This window comes from Drosophila miranda (assembly GCF_003369915.1).
Source record: "Drosophila miranda strain MSH22 chromosome Y unlocalized genomic scaffold, D.miranda_PacBio2.1 Contig_Y4_pilon, whole genome shotgun sequence".
Taxonomy (NCBI): domain Eukaryota; kingdom Metazoa; phylum Arthropoda; class Insecta; order Diptera; family Drosophilidae; genus Drosophila; species Drosophila miranda.
In genome coordinates this window covers 561,122-573,973 of record NW_022881636.1, presented here as the reverse complement: position 1 = coordinate 573,973, position 12,852 = coordinate 561,122, and the positions used below count along the sequence as shown (strand labels likewise).

At 46.0% G+C, this 12,852-nt stretch overlaps 1 protein-coding gene across 8 annotated transcripts; it reads right to left on the bottom strand.

The window, feature by feature from the left end:
- Positions 1-348: 348 nt before the first annotated feature.
- Positions 349-6,846, bottom strand: LOC117194940. 8 transcript variants are annotated; one of them, XM_033399405.1, is made up of 3 exons: positions 6,506-6,846; positions 683-1,058; positions 349-629 (listed from the first exon to the last, which is right to left on the bottom strand). In XM_033399405.1, exons 1-3 carry the CDS (start codon positions 6,761-6,763, stop codon positions 388-390), a joined length of 876 nt encoding a protein of 291 aa, XP_033255296.1. In that variant the 5' UTR covers positions 6,764-6,846; the 3' UTR covers positions 349-387. The 8 variants fall into 8 exon arrangements, 7 of the variants coding, with proteins under 7 accessions (XP_033255296.1, XP_033255299.1, XP_033255295.1 ...); XM_033399408.1 differs by lacking the exon at positions 6,506-6,846 and adding an exon at positions 2,054-2,087; XM_033399404.1 differs by lacking the exon at positions 6,506-6,846 and adding an exon at positions 1,658-2,001.
- Positions 6,847-12,852: the final 6,006 nt, after the last annotated feature.

Genomic DNA, 12,852 nt, shown 5'->3' with positions numbered 1-12,852 from the left:
ATACCCCCACCCCCTGCCCATTCTTCATTTATTTTGTGGCGGTAGGTCAGTCCATCAACAGACCCAAAACAAGAATCAAACTCAAATTTCATTTCTAGCGGCCAGCAATACTAAACACACACACGCAAAGTACGTGAGAATGCATGTGCACCCATACACTAAAACATGCTGGTGGCAAAACAGATCCAGACCTGAGAGAGTTCAAAAAATCTGAAAAAGCATACAATCACATATTTTTGTCGAAACATATTGCGTGTGTACTAACACATGCAAAGATGTTCTCTCTGCGCTCTCTCTCTCATGATGACGTCACTCTGGGGTACTGAACGCGCTAGCCAGTGTGTGAGGCTTTCGTTGTATGAACTTGCACATCTATATACTGTATGGTTAGTGGTTACATGTTTGAGCTGGCGTATACCGGAAAAGAAGAGCCAAGGGGCTGGGGGCGTCCACACTCACCGCACGCCATCGTGGAGGCGCAACTGAATGGTGCCGTTCGTCATGGCAATGGGACCAGAGCCGGGACATGCCGGCGGTGTGTGGTTCTCGAGCTCGAAGTTGCGTGTGCTGCTCACGCGTGCCAAGGCGTATGGTGGGGGGGGCATTGGAGACGGCAACTGTTGGGAACTCTGAGATTGAGCATAGAATCGGCTAGATTTACAGATATGAAGGAGCCCCTAACCAGGCAGTAGTTCTGCTCGTTGTCGAAGCCATAGGTGGGCGTGGCATTGTAGCGCCCTGTGAGTGCCTGTGTTGTGCGCCATTTTGCCAGCGTCTATTTCCTGCATATTCCCTGGCCCGTACTGGGGAGGGTTGGAAATGTGTATGCCCGGCAGTTGGACGTATGGACGGGCCGACTGACTGCCGACGGGGTAATTGGCGCACTCCTTGGAAATGCCGCTGGTGATGATGTTGGTGGCAACGGAGGCGCTGCTAGCGAGACTGGAGCTGCTGCCGCGATCCATGTGGCCCACGGAGTCCGTGCCGGAGGACAGCGAGATGTTGCTCATGCGTTGGGACAGCTGCCCCCCAGTCATGCCGACACGCAAGCTTGCTTGCTAAGGGAGGAGGATGAGAAGGCGAGAGGTAGTAGCGGAAGTTAGATCCGGAAGGAAATGAAGAGGTGAGGAAGTGAAAGTGCCAGAAAATAATTGAATACCGGCAGGAGAGAAAACGACAGATACGAGAGAAAGTGTCAGCAGCGCAGAAATCGAATGACTTTGCAACTGTTGCTAACATTCTGTCGACATTCTGTTAACGCATGCATATACATACATACATACATACATATATGTATTTACATACGTGTGTGCGTTTTTCCCAATTTGCATTTGATTTTTATAGAAATTAACCAAACTATTTTGAATAGTATTAGAAGAGAAGAGAAGAGGGGGGGAATAGAGAAGGAAAATTCGAATATTAAAGTCGGAAAGTAAGAAAGCAATGGTGGAAAAGAGCGAGACGGAAAATAAGAAGGTCTGAAATAACAGGAGAGGGCAATGAGGTGATGTGGCAATGCTGCTCTTGCCGAGCTGTTAAGACTGCGGCGGCTGTTAACTCGCTGTTGATACCCTGCTAGCGCGATGATGCGGCAGTTTTGTAAAACAAAATGTCTGAAAATTGAAGAAACTTTCACGTTGCTTGGAATTTCACTTACCGGCGATGGGTTGTTGGTGTAGACGGAGCGCTGGCGCACCCCGTTGGGCGGCTTTGTGGGCGAGCGCAAGATGTTGTTGATTTTCTCGTTCATCTGAGCACGCGACAAGAAGTGCTCGGCATTGAAGATCCCCACACGGGCGCCCTTCGTGCTGCTTACTTGCGAGACCGGCTCCTGCTGGGAAGTCTCGCAGTCTGATGACTGGCACTTCGCCTCCTTGGTGCTGACCTTGGGCTCAACGGACTTCGGCTCGGTGACCATTTTGATTTGGCAACTTTTTTCTTCTCGCTTTCTTTTCGTCAAGTGAGTTCACAAAACCGGCGTTTGTGTGTGCGTGCGTGTGTTCGTGTGTGCGGCAAATGCGAAATTTTTCACTTTAAATATGTGTGAACTTACTTGAGAACACGCGCGTGCTAAATACAGTTTTAGAATATTTTGTTCGACACTTCTCACTACGACTCTGAGAGGAATTTTAATTGTTATATTTAATTTTCCACTTTACATGAGCTCCGCTCGCTGGCACAATTTTCGAAAGGATGACTGTTCGGATTTTCATACTGAAAGTCGTCGCCTGCTCAAACCGGAATTCAAAGTGAAAAGCAGAGCTGTCTCCCGATTATAATCGGAGCGATATTCAGGGCTGCATTTCAATGTTGTATGGATGTAGATCAGATACTAATTCCTGTACATTTTCGTATTATTAATGGTACTCCGTGGCTTGAGTCTTGAGCTTCACAAAAAAATGGTTTACCAAATTACCAAATGGTTAAATGGTAAAATGTTTAATTCGTACACTGCTCATTTTCATCTTGTTTGATCCTTTCGGATTGCTGTAAAGAAAATTTACCAAATACAATTCGTTCACAGACTTGCATTAAGGCGCCGCACTGACGCTGATCTATCCACAGGCCCTGAAGGACGCCCGTCCGCGCTTGTGGCAATGAAAATGAGCTGAGACATCGCACGACTGGTGTGTGGGGGAGTGTTATTGTTTTGCCACCTTGTAGTCTGGATCGTAGAGAACTATTGTCGAACGGTTCAGTTCAGTAGGCAACCCTGAACTTCTTGCGAATCGATTGACAACTATATCCCCTCGCCTGCTCACATGATTGATGCTGGCTTTCACTTTTTCGGCTAGAGCGCATTGACTTCCCCTGCATTTGGCCATCGCTGCCCACGCAGCATGGCACAGCGAATATTCGCCTAAAAATTCTATCTCATTTTGCTTGTGACATATTTGAAATTTATTTTCGGTGCTGATACTGCCACCCCGATGCTGTTGCTGTTGCTGTTGCAGCTGCATCTGCACCTCCGCCAACGCACTGCATTGACTCAGTTTGAGAGTGAAAATAAAAAAGAACAGTTGGCAAATACTGTATTTATAGAAAATGCAATATGCATGGAATCCGAATGAAATACGGAAACTCATTTGTAAAAAGCTACAATGCCTTGACCGGCTCCACCACCTCTTTTGTTGTCACTTACAGCAGCCGCAAGCGAACAAATTGGTTAACCTCCTTTTATTTTTTTCCTTTCCTTTTTTTGGTAGTACGAGTCCATATTTATGGTTCGTAAATATGAATGTGGGATTTTTGTCGAGCCATTACCAATTGGACGGCCATTTACGGCAGGCAAAGGCAGAGAGGAAGCAGAATTGTGGTCTTTTTCTAGTTTGAATTGCTTGTTGGTTATTTGCTTGCCACATTTTAATTAACTGGATTTCGTTTCGCAGAACGAATGTGTAACAGTAAGCTTTTGGCAGCGAGCACTGCTCTGAAATATTCTATCTATGCTCCAAGGGGATTTCATTTCCACTCGGTCGAATGCGAAATGTGGAAAAACTATTTTCGTCGACCCAAGAAAACTCATGAAAGTGTCAGTGAACTTTGGCGCAGACAAATCCGGCCGAGACGGACCCAGACGGCCAAGACCCAGACCACACAGGGTGTGGGTGTAGCTGTGGGTGTGAGGAGCATGTGACATTTTCAGAGCTGGGCCAACAAATGGGTTCAGCCTGGGTTTTGGGCAGCAAAACATTTTGGCCTTCGCCATCCATAAATTTCCAGATCGCAACTTTGCTCTTCGGATTGCTTCGAGTTTATTGTACGTACTTTGGCCCCAGCAAATACGAATATTTGAAGCCTTTGGCACGTACCTCTTTTATCCGAAAGTTGGCCCATTGAAGAGGCCTGGACTGGCACCAGCTGTTCATTTCTGTTAGGCCGTTGCCAAGTGGATTAGCGCAAATATTTTAAATTTCTGTTGGTCGGTCCACAGACAAGAGTGCTGAGAGGCTTTACTTTGCGGCTTAATTAAACTCAATTAAAATCGTGTTGACACTTTTGTTATTCTGTATTCTGTAGTTGTTTTTGTTGGGGCGAAAGCAAATTAAAACTTCAAACTTGATAAATGCCGAGTGCGAACAAAACTTCTGCTCCATTATGGATGGTTTTACCTGAAGATTAGTTGGCAATCTCGATTGAAATTACTCCAACGAATCTCATTGCCGGAGAGTGGTCCAACCACAGGAAATTTAATTGCTTTCGAGTGGGTTTCAATTACGCAAATTGCATTAGACATCACCACGCACGGATTCCCAATGAATCCAAACATATAGTACTCTTAGCTGTATATTATTTATGAATCGGATCAAGCTATCGGCCTTGCCAGCTGTACCTAGCCCAAGTTTTGCCCCAATCGGTGTAGGAATTCCCTCTTGCTGCATCGCAAAACATCACCAAATGTCATAAAAGGGGTCCATTCTTTATCCTCCAAGGCTGCCGCACTTTGACCTGCCTGCTCTACTCAGGTGGAGGCTGGTGTGATTGATTTGATTGCTGTCACCGACTGGGATGACAATCCATCCAATTCAATGAGCTACTCACTTTCGCCTCGAGTTTGCCCTGGGTCTTCCAGCTGTCCTTTGAAGTCCTCGTCAGAGGTATCGCTCCCGGGCGAAATGAAAGTCGTTTACATTTTTTATCAACTTTAAGTGGAAGATTATGGAGGGCACTTCGTGCTGGTTTTCGTACAACTTACCCCTGGGAACGTTTTCATAATTTTCTACCTCCAACATTGCCATTCATTTCCCATTAAATGTGCCGTGCCTCAGGACGGCTCCCAGGACCCCCAGGGCGGCGGAAGATGTGCATTTTCCATTACCGTTGACGTTGCTGTCGACTCTCCTCTCCGCTCGAATCACCCGGTTAAAATGTAATTATCCTGCCTGGACTCGGCACTCCATGGCGTTGCATTCCACGTCTGAAATTCAGCCATATCTTAATAGCCGGAAATCGAGTTGACTTGCCCTATGCCCTGGCCAAATGCATGTGGAATGAACTCCTTCGGAGAGTTATGGCTGTGAATTCAAGTTAATTGAATATCTATAGACGTGCATGGTGCCGAAGCAGAGGGGCCTCGCATAATTGTCGGCTCATTAAACGATAATGCAGGAAAATTGATGCCCGGCCTTTTTCCATTCCATTCCCCATTTTTGGGGGAAATTGAATTTCATAAACTTTCGGATGAAAAACAGGGTTGCGGGGGAGCCTCCCCAGGGAAGTTCCCAGCAGCAAATAGTGCGCTCTGTCTCGGGAGTGCCCAGCTTCGGAAGTGGCAGGAGCCCCGAGAAGCGGCAGGAACGTGGCCGAAGTCACCGACGTGCCGTGCCTTGCCGTGCCGTGCGTCAGCTGGGGAAAATCGAAACCAAAAAGTTTGTTTATGCTTAGAATGCCAGCGGAATTGCTGGCAGGAGGAGGAGTGGGAGCTGGGAGCTGGGAGGCTTGGGGGCTTGGATGCTGGCAGGATGCGGCTCTCTCTGATGCCATTGACATCAGCAACACGGCCACGGCTGTTGTCATTCAAGTGTTCTAATCAATTCTGATTTAATTTTACGCCCAATTAAGTGTGAAAAGCTTTTGATGTTGGGCACACGGGTGCGAGCGGCAAATGGATGCAGACAAGGACTCTCAGGGGCGCAGTCACACAAGTGTGAGCATTGAATAAGCCACAGATACATATGTGGGGTCGGTCCTTTGCTCGCACGAGTCCCAGTTAGGCTCTCACACTTGAATAAAGCCATTCCAGACATCAATATTTTGATCCTTTCCTGGTTGGGCTATTTGTACTTACCGCTGCTTCTGTATCCACGCTGTGGCTTCTGCACCCGCTCTCACTGCTCCACGCTTTCACACACTTTCCGTATGCATCTCTCTTTCTCTCTCTTTGTGTATCTCTAACCATGTAACAACTTTCTTCTTATGACAGAGACAGACGTGGCAGATAGTTCCGCCAAGACAGTATCCAATAATCTTTATCAACAGCCACAGCCAGCGCTGTAGCATCCGCGCCGCGTGCCTACCTCCACCTCCAGCTCCAGGTTAAGTTTGTTGGAAACTGTAGTCTGCATGACAGTCGATACGATATCCCTGTGCATTTGGATTTGTTTGCAGGTAACGACAAGGCTCAAGACATTTTACTAATTAAATATCAATGTACTTTTCCTTCCATTTGCCTAATTTACCGCTGTCAACAGCAAGACAAACAATATTGTAGTCCAAAAGAGTATACACACTGGCCGCCCAGGGTTGTCACGCTACGATAAAATAAAAACAGCTGTGTCGTAAATGTGCGATTAAAAATTCAACGAAATATTTGTATCCCCGCGAATCTTGTTTTTTGGAGATCAAAAAGGTCTTCCATATCCCGATGGCTCCGAAGATAGGGCTTATCCGAAGTCCCTTCAAAATGGAAGAGCGTAATCCGCTTTTACATTAAATCGGATTTAAATATAAACTCTATAGCGGCAGATATTCAAATTTATTTCACGTTGCTTGGAATTTCACTTACCGGCGATGGGTTGTTGGTGTAGACGGAGCGCTGGCGCACCCCGTTGGGCGGCTTGGTGGGCGAGCGCAAGATGTTGATTTTCTCGTTCATCTGAGCACGCGACAAGAAGTGCTCGGCATTGAAGATCCCCACACGGGCGCCCTTCGTGCTGCTTACTTGCGAGACCGGCTCCTGCTGGGAAGTCTCGCAGTCTGATGACTGGCACTTCGCCTCCTTGGTGCTGACCTTGGGCTCAACGGACTTCGGCTCGGTGACCATTTTGATTTGGCAACTTTTTTCTTCTCGCTTTCTTTTCGTCAAGTGAGTTCACAAAACCGGCGTTTGTGTGTGCGTGCGTGTGTTCGTGTGTGCGGCAAATGCGAAATTTTTCACTTTAAATATGTGTGAACTTACTTGAGAACACGCGCGTGCTAAATACAGTTTTAGAATATTTTGTTCGACACTTCTCACTACGACTCTGAGAGGAATTTTAATTTTTATATTTAATTTTCCACTTTACATGAGCTCCGCTCGCTGGCACAATTTTCGAAAGGATGACTGTTCGGATTTTCACACTGAAAGTCGTCGCCTGCTCAAACCGGAATTCAAAGGGAAAAGCAGAGCTGTCTCCCGATTATAATCGGAGCGATATTCAGGGCTGCATTTCAATGTTGTATGGATGTAGATCAGATACTAATTACTGTACATTTTCGTATTATTAATGGTACTCCGTGGCTTGAGTCTTGAGCTTCACAAAAAAATGGTTTACCAAATTACCAAATGGTTAAATGGTAAAATGTTTAATTCGTACACTGCTCATTTTCATCTTGTTTGATCCTTTCGGATTGCTGTAAAGAAAATTTACCAAATACAATTCGTTCACAGACTTGCATTAAGGCGCCGCACTGACGCTGATCTATCCACAGGCCCTGAAGGACGCCCGTCCGCGCTTGTGGCAATGAAAATGAGCTGAGACATCGCACGACTGGTGTGTGGGGGAGTGTTATTGTTTTGCCACCTTGTAGTCTGGATCGTAGAGAACTATTGTCGAACGGTTCAGTTCAGTAGGCAACCCTGAACTTCTTGCGAATCGATTGACAACTATATCCCCTCGCCTGCTCACATGATTGATGCTGGCTTTCACTTTTTCGGCTAGAGCGCATTGACTTCCCCTGCATTTGGCCATCGCTGCCCACGCAGCATGGCACAGCGAATATTCGCCTAAAAATTCTATCTCATTTTGCTTGTGACATATTTGAAATTTATTTTCGCTGCTGATGCTGCCACCCCGATGCTGTTGCTGTTGCTGTTGCAGCTGCATCTGCACCTCCGCCAACGCACTGCATTGACTCAGTTTGAGAGTGAAAATAAAAAAGAACAGTTGGCAAATACTGTATTTATAGAAAATGCAATATGCATGGAATCCGAATGAAATACGGAAACTCATTTGTAAAAAGCTACAATGCCTTGACCGGCTCCACCACCTCTTTTGTTGTCACTTACAGCAGCCGCAAGCGAACAAATTGGTTAACCTCCTTTTATTTTTTTCCTTTCCTTTTTTTGGTAGTACGAGTCCATATTTATGGTTCGTAAATATGAATGTGGGATTTTTGTCGAGCCATTACCAATTGGACGGCCATTTACGGCAGGCAAAGGCAGAGAGGAAGCAGAATTGTGGTCTTTTTCTAGTTTGAATTGCTTGTTGGTTATTTGCTTGCCACATTTTAATTAACTGGATTTCGTTTCGCAGAACGAATGTGTAACAGTAAGCTTTTGGCAGCGAGCACTGCTCTGAAATATTCTATCTATGCTCCAAGGGGATTTCATTTCCACTCGGTCGAATGCGAAATGTGGAAAAACTATTTTCGTCGACCCAAGAAAACTCATGAAAGTGTCAGTGAACTTTGGCGCAGACAAATCCGGCCGAGACGGACCCAGACGGCCAAGACCCAGACCACACAGGGTGTGGGTGTAGCTGTGGGTGTGAGGAGCATGTGACATTTTCAGAGCTGGGCCAACAAATGGGTTCAGCCTGGGTTTTGGGCAGCAAAACATTTTGGCCTTCGCCATCCATAAATTTCCAGATCGCAACTTTGCTCTTCGGATTGCTTCGAGTTTATTGTACGTACTTTGGCCCCAGCAAATACGAATATTTGAAGCCTTTGGCACGTACCTCTTTTATCCGAAAGTTGGCCCATTGAAGAGGCCTGGACTGGCACCAGCTGTTCATTTCTGTTAGGCCGTTGCCAAGTGGATTAGCGCAAATATTTTAAATTTCTGTTGGTCGGTCCACAGACAAGAGTGCTGAGAGGCTTTACTTTGCGGCTTAATTAAACTCAATTAAAATCGTGTTGACACTTTTGTTATTCTGTATTCTGTAGTTGTTTTTGTTGGGGCGAAAGCAAATTAAAACTTCAAACTTGATAAATGCCGAGTGCGAACAAAACTTCTGCTCCATTATGGATGGTTTTACCTGAAGATTAGTTGGCAATCTCGATTGAAATTACTCCAACGAATCTCATTGCCGGAGAGTGGTCCAACCACAGGAAATTTAATTGCTTTCGAGTGGGTTTCAATTACGCAAATTGCATTAGACATCACCACGCACGGATTCCCAATGAATCCAAACATATAGTACTCTTAGCTGTATATTATTTATGAATCGGATCAAGCTATCGGCCTTGCCAGCTGTACCTAGCCCAAGTTTTGCCCCAATCGGTGTAGGAATTCCCTCTTGCTGCATCGCAAAACATCACCAAATGTCATAAAAGGGGTCCATTCTTTATCCTCCAAGGCTGCCGCACTTTGACCTGCCTGCTCTACTCAGGTGGAGGCTGGTGTGATTGATTTGATTGCTGTCACCGACTGGGATGACAATCCATCCAATTCAATGAGCTACTCACTTTCGCCTCGAGTTTGCCCTGGGTCTTCCAGCTGTCCTTTGAAGTCCTCGTCAGAGGTATCGCTCCCGGGCGAAATGAAAGTCGTTTACATTTTTTATCAACTTTAAGTGGAAGATTATGGAGGGCACTTCGTGCTGGTTTTCGTACAACTTACCCCTGGGAACGTTTTCATAATTTTCTACCTCCAACATTGCCATTCATTTCCCATTAAATGTGCCGTGCCTCAGGACGGCTCCCAGGACCCCCAGGGCGGCGGAAGATGTGCATTTTCCATTACCGTTGACGTTGCTGTCGACTCTCCTCTCCGCTCGAATCACCCGGTTAAAATGTAATTATCCTGCCTGGACTCGGCACTCCATGGCGTTGCATTCCACGTCTGAAATTCAGCCATATCTTAATAGCCGGAAATCGAGTTGACTTGCCCTATGCCCTGGCCAAATGCATGTGGAATGAACTCCTTCGGAGAGTTATGGCTGTGAATTCAAGTTAATTGAATATCTATAGACGTGCATGGTGCCGAAGCAGAGGGGCCTCGCATAATTGTCGGCTCATTAAACGATAATGCAGGAAAATTGATGCCCGGCCTTTTTCCATTCCATTCCCCATTTTTGGGGGAAATTGAATTTCATAAACTTTCGGATGAAAAACAGGGTTGCGGGGGAGCCTCCCCAGGGAAGTTCCCAGCAGCAAATAGTGCGCTCTGTCTCGGGAGTGCCCAGCTTCGGAAGTGGCAGGAGCCCCGAGAAGCGGCAGGAACGTGGCCGAAGTCACCGACGTGCCGTGCCTTGCCGTGCCGTGCGTCAGCTGGGGAAAATCGAAACCAAAAAGTTTGTTTATGCTTAGAATGCCAGCGGAATTGCTGGCAGGAGGTGGAGTGGGAGCTGGGAGCTGGGAGGCTTGGGGGCTTGGATGCTGGCAGGATGCGGCTCTCTCTGATGCCATTGACATCAGCAACACGGCCACGGATGTTGTCATTCAAGTGTTCTAATCAATTCTGATTTAATTTTACGCCCAATTAAGTGTGAAAAGCTTTTGATGTTGGGCACACGGGTGCGAGCGGCAAATGGATGCAGACAAGGACTCTCAGGGGCGCAGTCACACAAGTGTGAGCATTGAATAAGCCACAGATACATATGTGGGGTCGGTCCTTTGCTCGCACGAGTCCCAGTTAGGCTCTCACACTTGAATAAAGCCATTCCAGACATCAATATTTTGATCCTTTCCTGGTTGGGCTATTTGTACTTACCGCTGCTTCTGTATCCACGCTGTGGCTTCTGCACCCGCTCTCACTGCTCCACGCTTTCACACACTTTCCGTATGCATCTCTCTTTCTCTCTCTTTGTGTATCTCTAACCATGTAACAACTTTCTTCTTATGACAGAGACAGACGTGGCAGATAGTTCCGCCAAGACAGTATCCAATAATCTTTATCAACAGCCACAGCCAGCGCTGTAGCATCCGCGCCGCGTGCCTACCTCCCCCTCCAGCTCCAGGTTAAGTTTGTTGGAAACTGTAGTCTGCATGACAGTCGATCCGATATCCCTGTGCATTTGGATTTGTTTGCAGGTAACGACAAGGCTCAAGACATTTTACTAATTAAATATCAATGTACTTTTCCTTCCATTTTCCTAATTTACCGCTGTCAACAGCAAGACAAACAATATTGTAGTCCAAAAGAGTATACACACTGGCCGCCCAGGGTTGTCACGCTACGATAAAATAAAAACAGCTGTGTCGTAAATGTGCGATTAAAAATTCAACGAAATATTTGTATCCCCGCGAATCTTGGTTTTTGGAGATCAAAAAGGTCTTCCATATCCCGATGTCTCCGAAGATAGGGCTTATCCGAAGTCCCTTCAAAATGGAAGAGCGTAATCCGCTTTTACATTAAATCGGATTTAAATATAAACTCTATAGCGGCAGATATTCAAATTTATTTCACGTTGCTTGGAATTTCACTTACCGGCGATGGGTTGTTGGTGTAGACGGAGCGCTGGCGCACCCCGTTGGGCGGCTTGGTGGGCGAGCGCAAGATGTTGATTTTCTCGTTCATCTGAGCACGCGACAAGAAGTGCTCGGCATTGAAGATCCCCACACGGGCGCCCTTCGTGCTGCTTACTTGCGAGACCGGCTCCTGCTGGGAAGTCTCGCAGTCTGATGACTGGCACTTCGCCTCCTTGGTGCTGACCTTGGGCTCAACGGACTTCGGCTCGGTGACCATTTTGATTTGGCAACTTTTTTCTTCTCGCTTTCTTTTCGTCAAGTGAGTTCACAAAACCGGCGTTTGTGTGTGCATGCGTGTGTTCGTGTGTGCGGCAAATGCGAAATTTTTCACTTTAAATATGTGTGAACTTACTTGAGAACACGCGCGTGCTAAATACAGTTTTAGAATATTTTGTTCGACACTTCTCACTACGACTCTGAGAGGAATTTTAATTTTTATATTTAATTTTCCACTTTACATGAGCTCCGCTCGCTGGCACAATTTTCGAAAGGATGACTGTTCGGATTTTCACACTGAAAGTCGTCGCCTGCTCAAACCGGAATTCAAAGTGAAAAGCAGAGCTGTCTCCCGATTATAATCGGAGCGATATTCAGGGCTGCATTTCAATGTTGTATGGATGTAGATCAGATACTAATTACTGTACATTTTCGTATTATTAATGCTACTCCGTGGCTTGAGTCTTGAGCTTCACAAAAAAATGGTTTACCAAATTACCAAATGGTTAAATGGTAAAATGTTTAATTCGTACACTGCTCATTTTCATCTTGTTCGATCCTTTCGGATTGCTGTAAAGAAAATTTACCAAATACAATTCGTTCACAGACTTGCATTAAGGCGCCGCACTGACGCTGATCTATCCACAAGCCTGAAAAAAAGTATTGACCCGTCATCGTTTTGTCCCAAAGTAACTTCATTCTGGTCATGGCTATTTGTGGAATACTTCTGGCAGTCTTAATTTAATTTGGATCTCTTCCATAAACTGCGTGCACTGCAACTCTCTCTTCCCTAACTCCTCTCAAATCTGATTTCCTATAGATTATTAATTGGTACTTTGTATCGTTGCCCAACTAGAAATGGATTTAAGTCAGCTTGAATGCATTTCCGTCGGCCTAATCCTACTTCACGCTTTTAGAGTCGGACAAATGAAGTTTGCCAGCATCAAAGTCAAGCCAAATCGAATTAAGCAATAGGCGCCGCTCCCAACAGCATCAAGCAGAAGCTTTAAAGCATATTAGAAAATTGAAAAGTCAGCCAAAAGAGTTGCACCTGGCCATGTAAAAGTACTGTGCTGTGTGCTCGATGGTGGCATAAAACTGAAAGTTTCAATTTTCTGAAGTGCTCGCCTTGGCTCGAGAAGGTTGCGAAATGCCAAGTGTCAGTGCCAAAGGAGGCGGCTAAGCACGGAGGAGCCTCATCTTGGTGGGTTACTGCTGATGCAGTGTATCGCATATCTGCTTCGT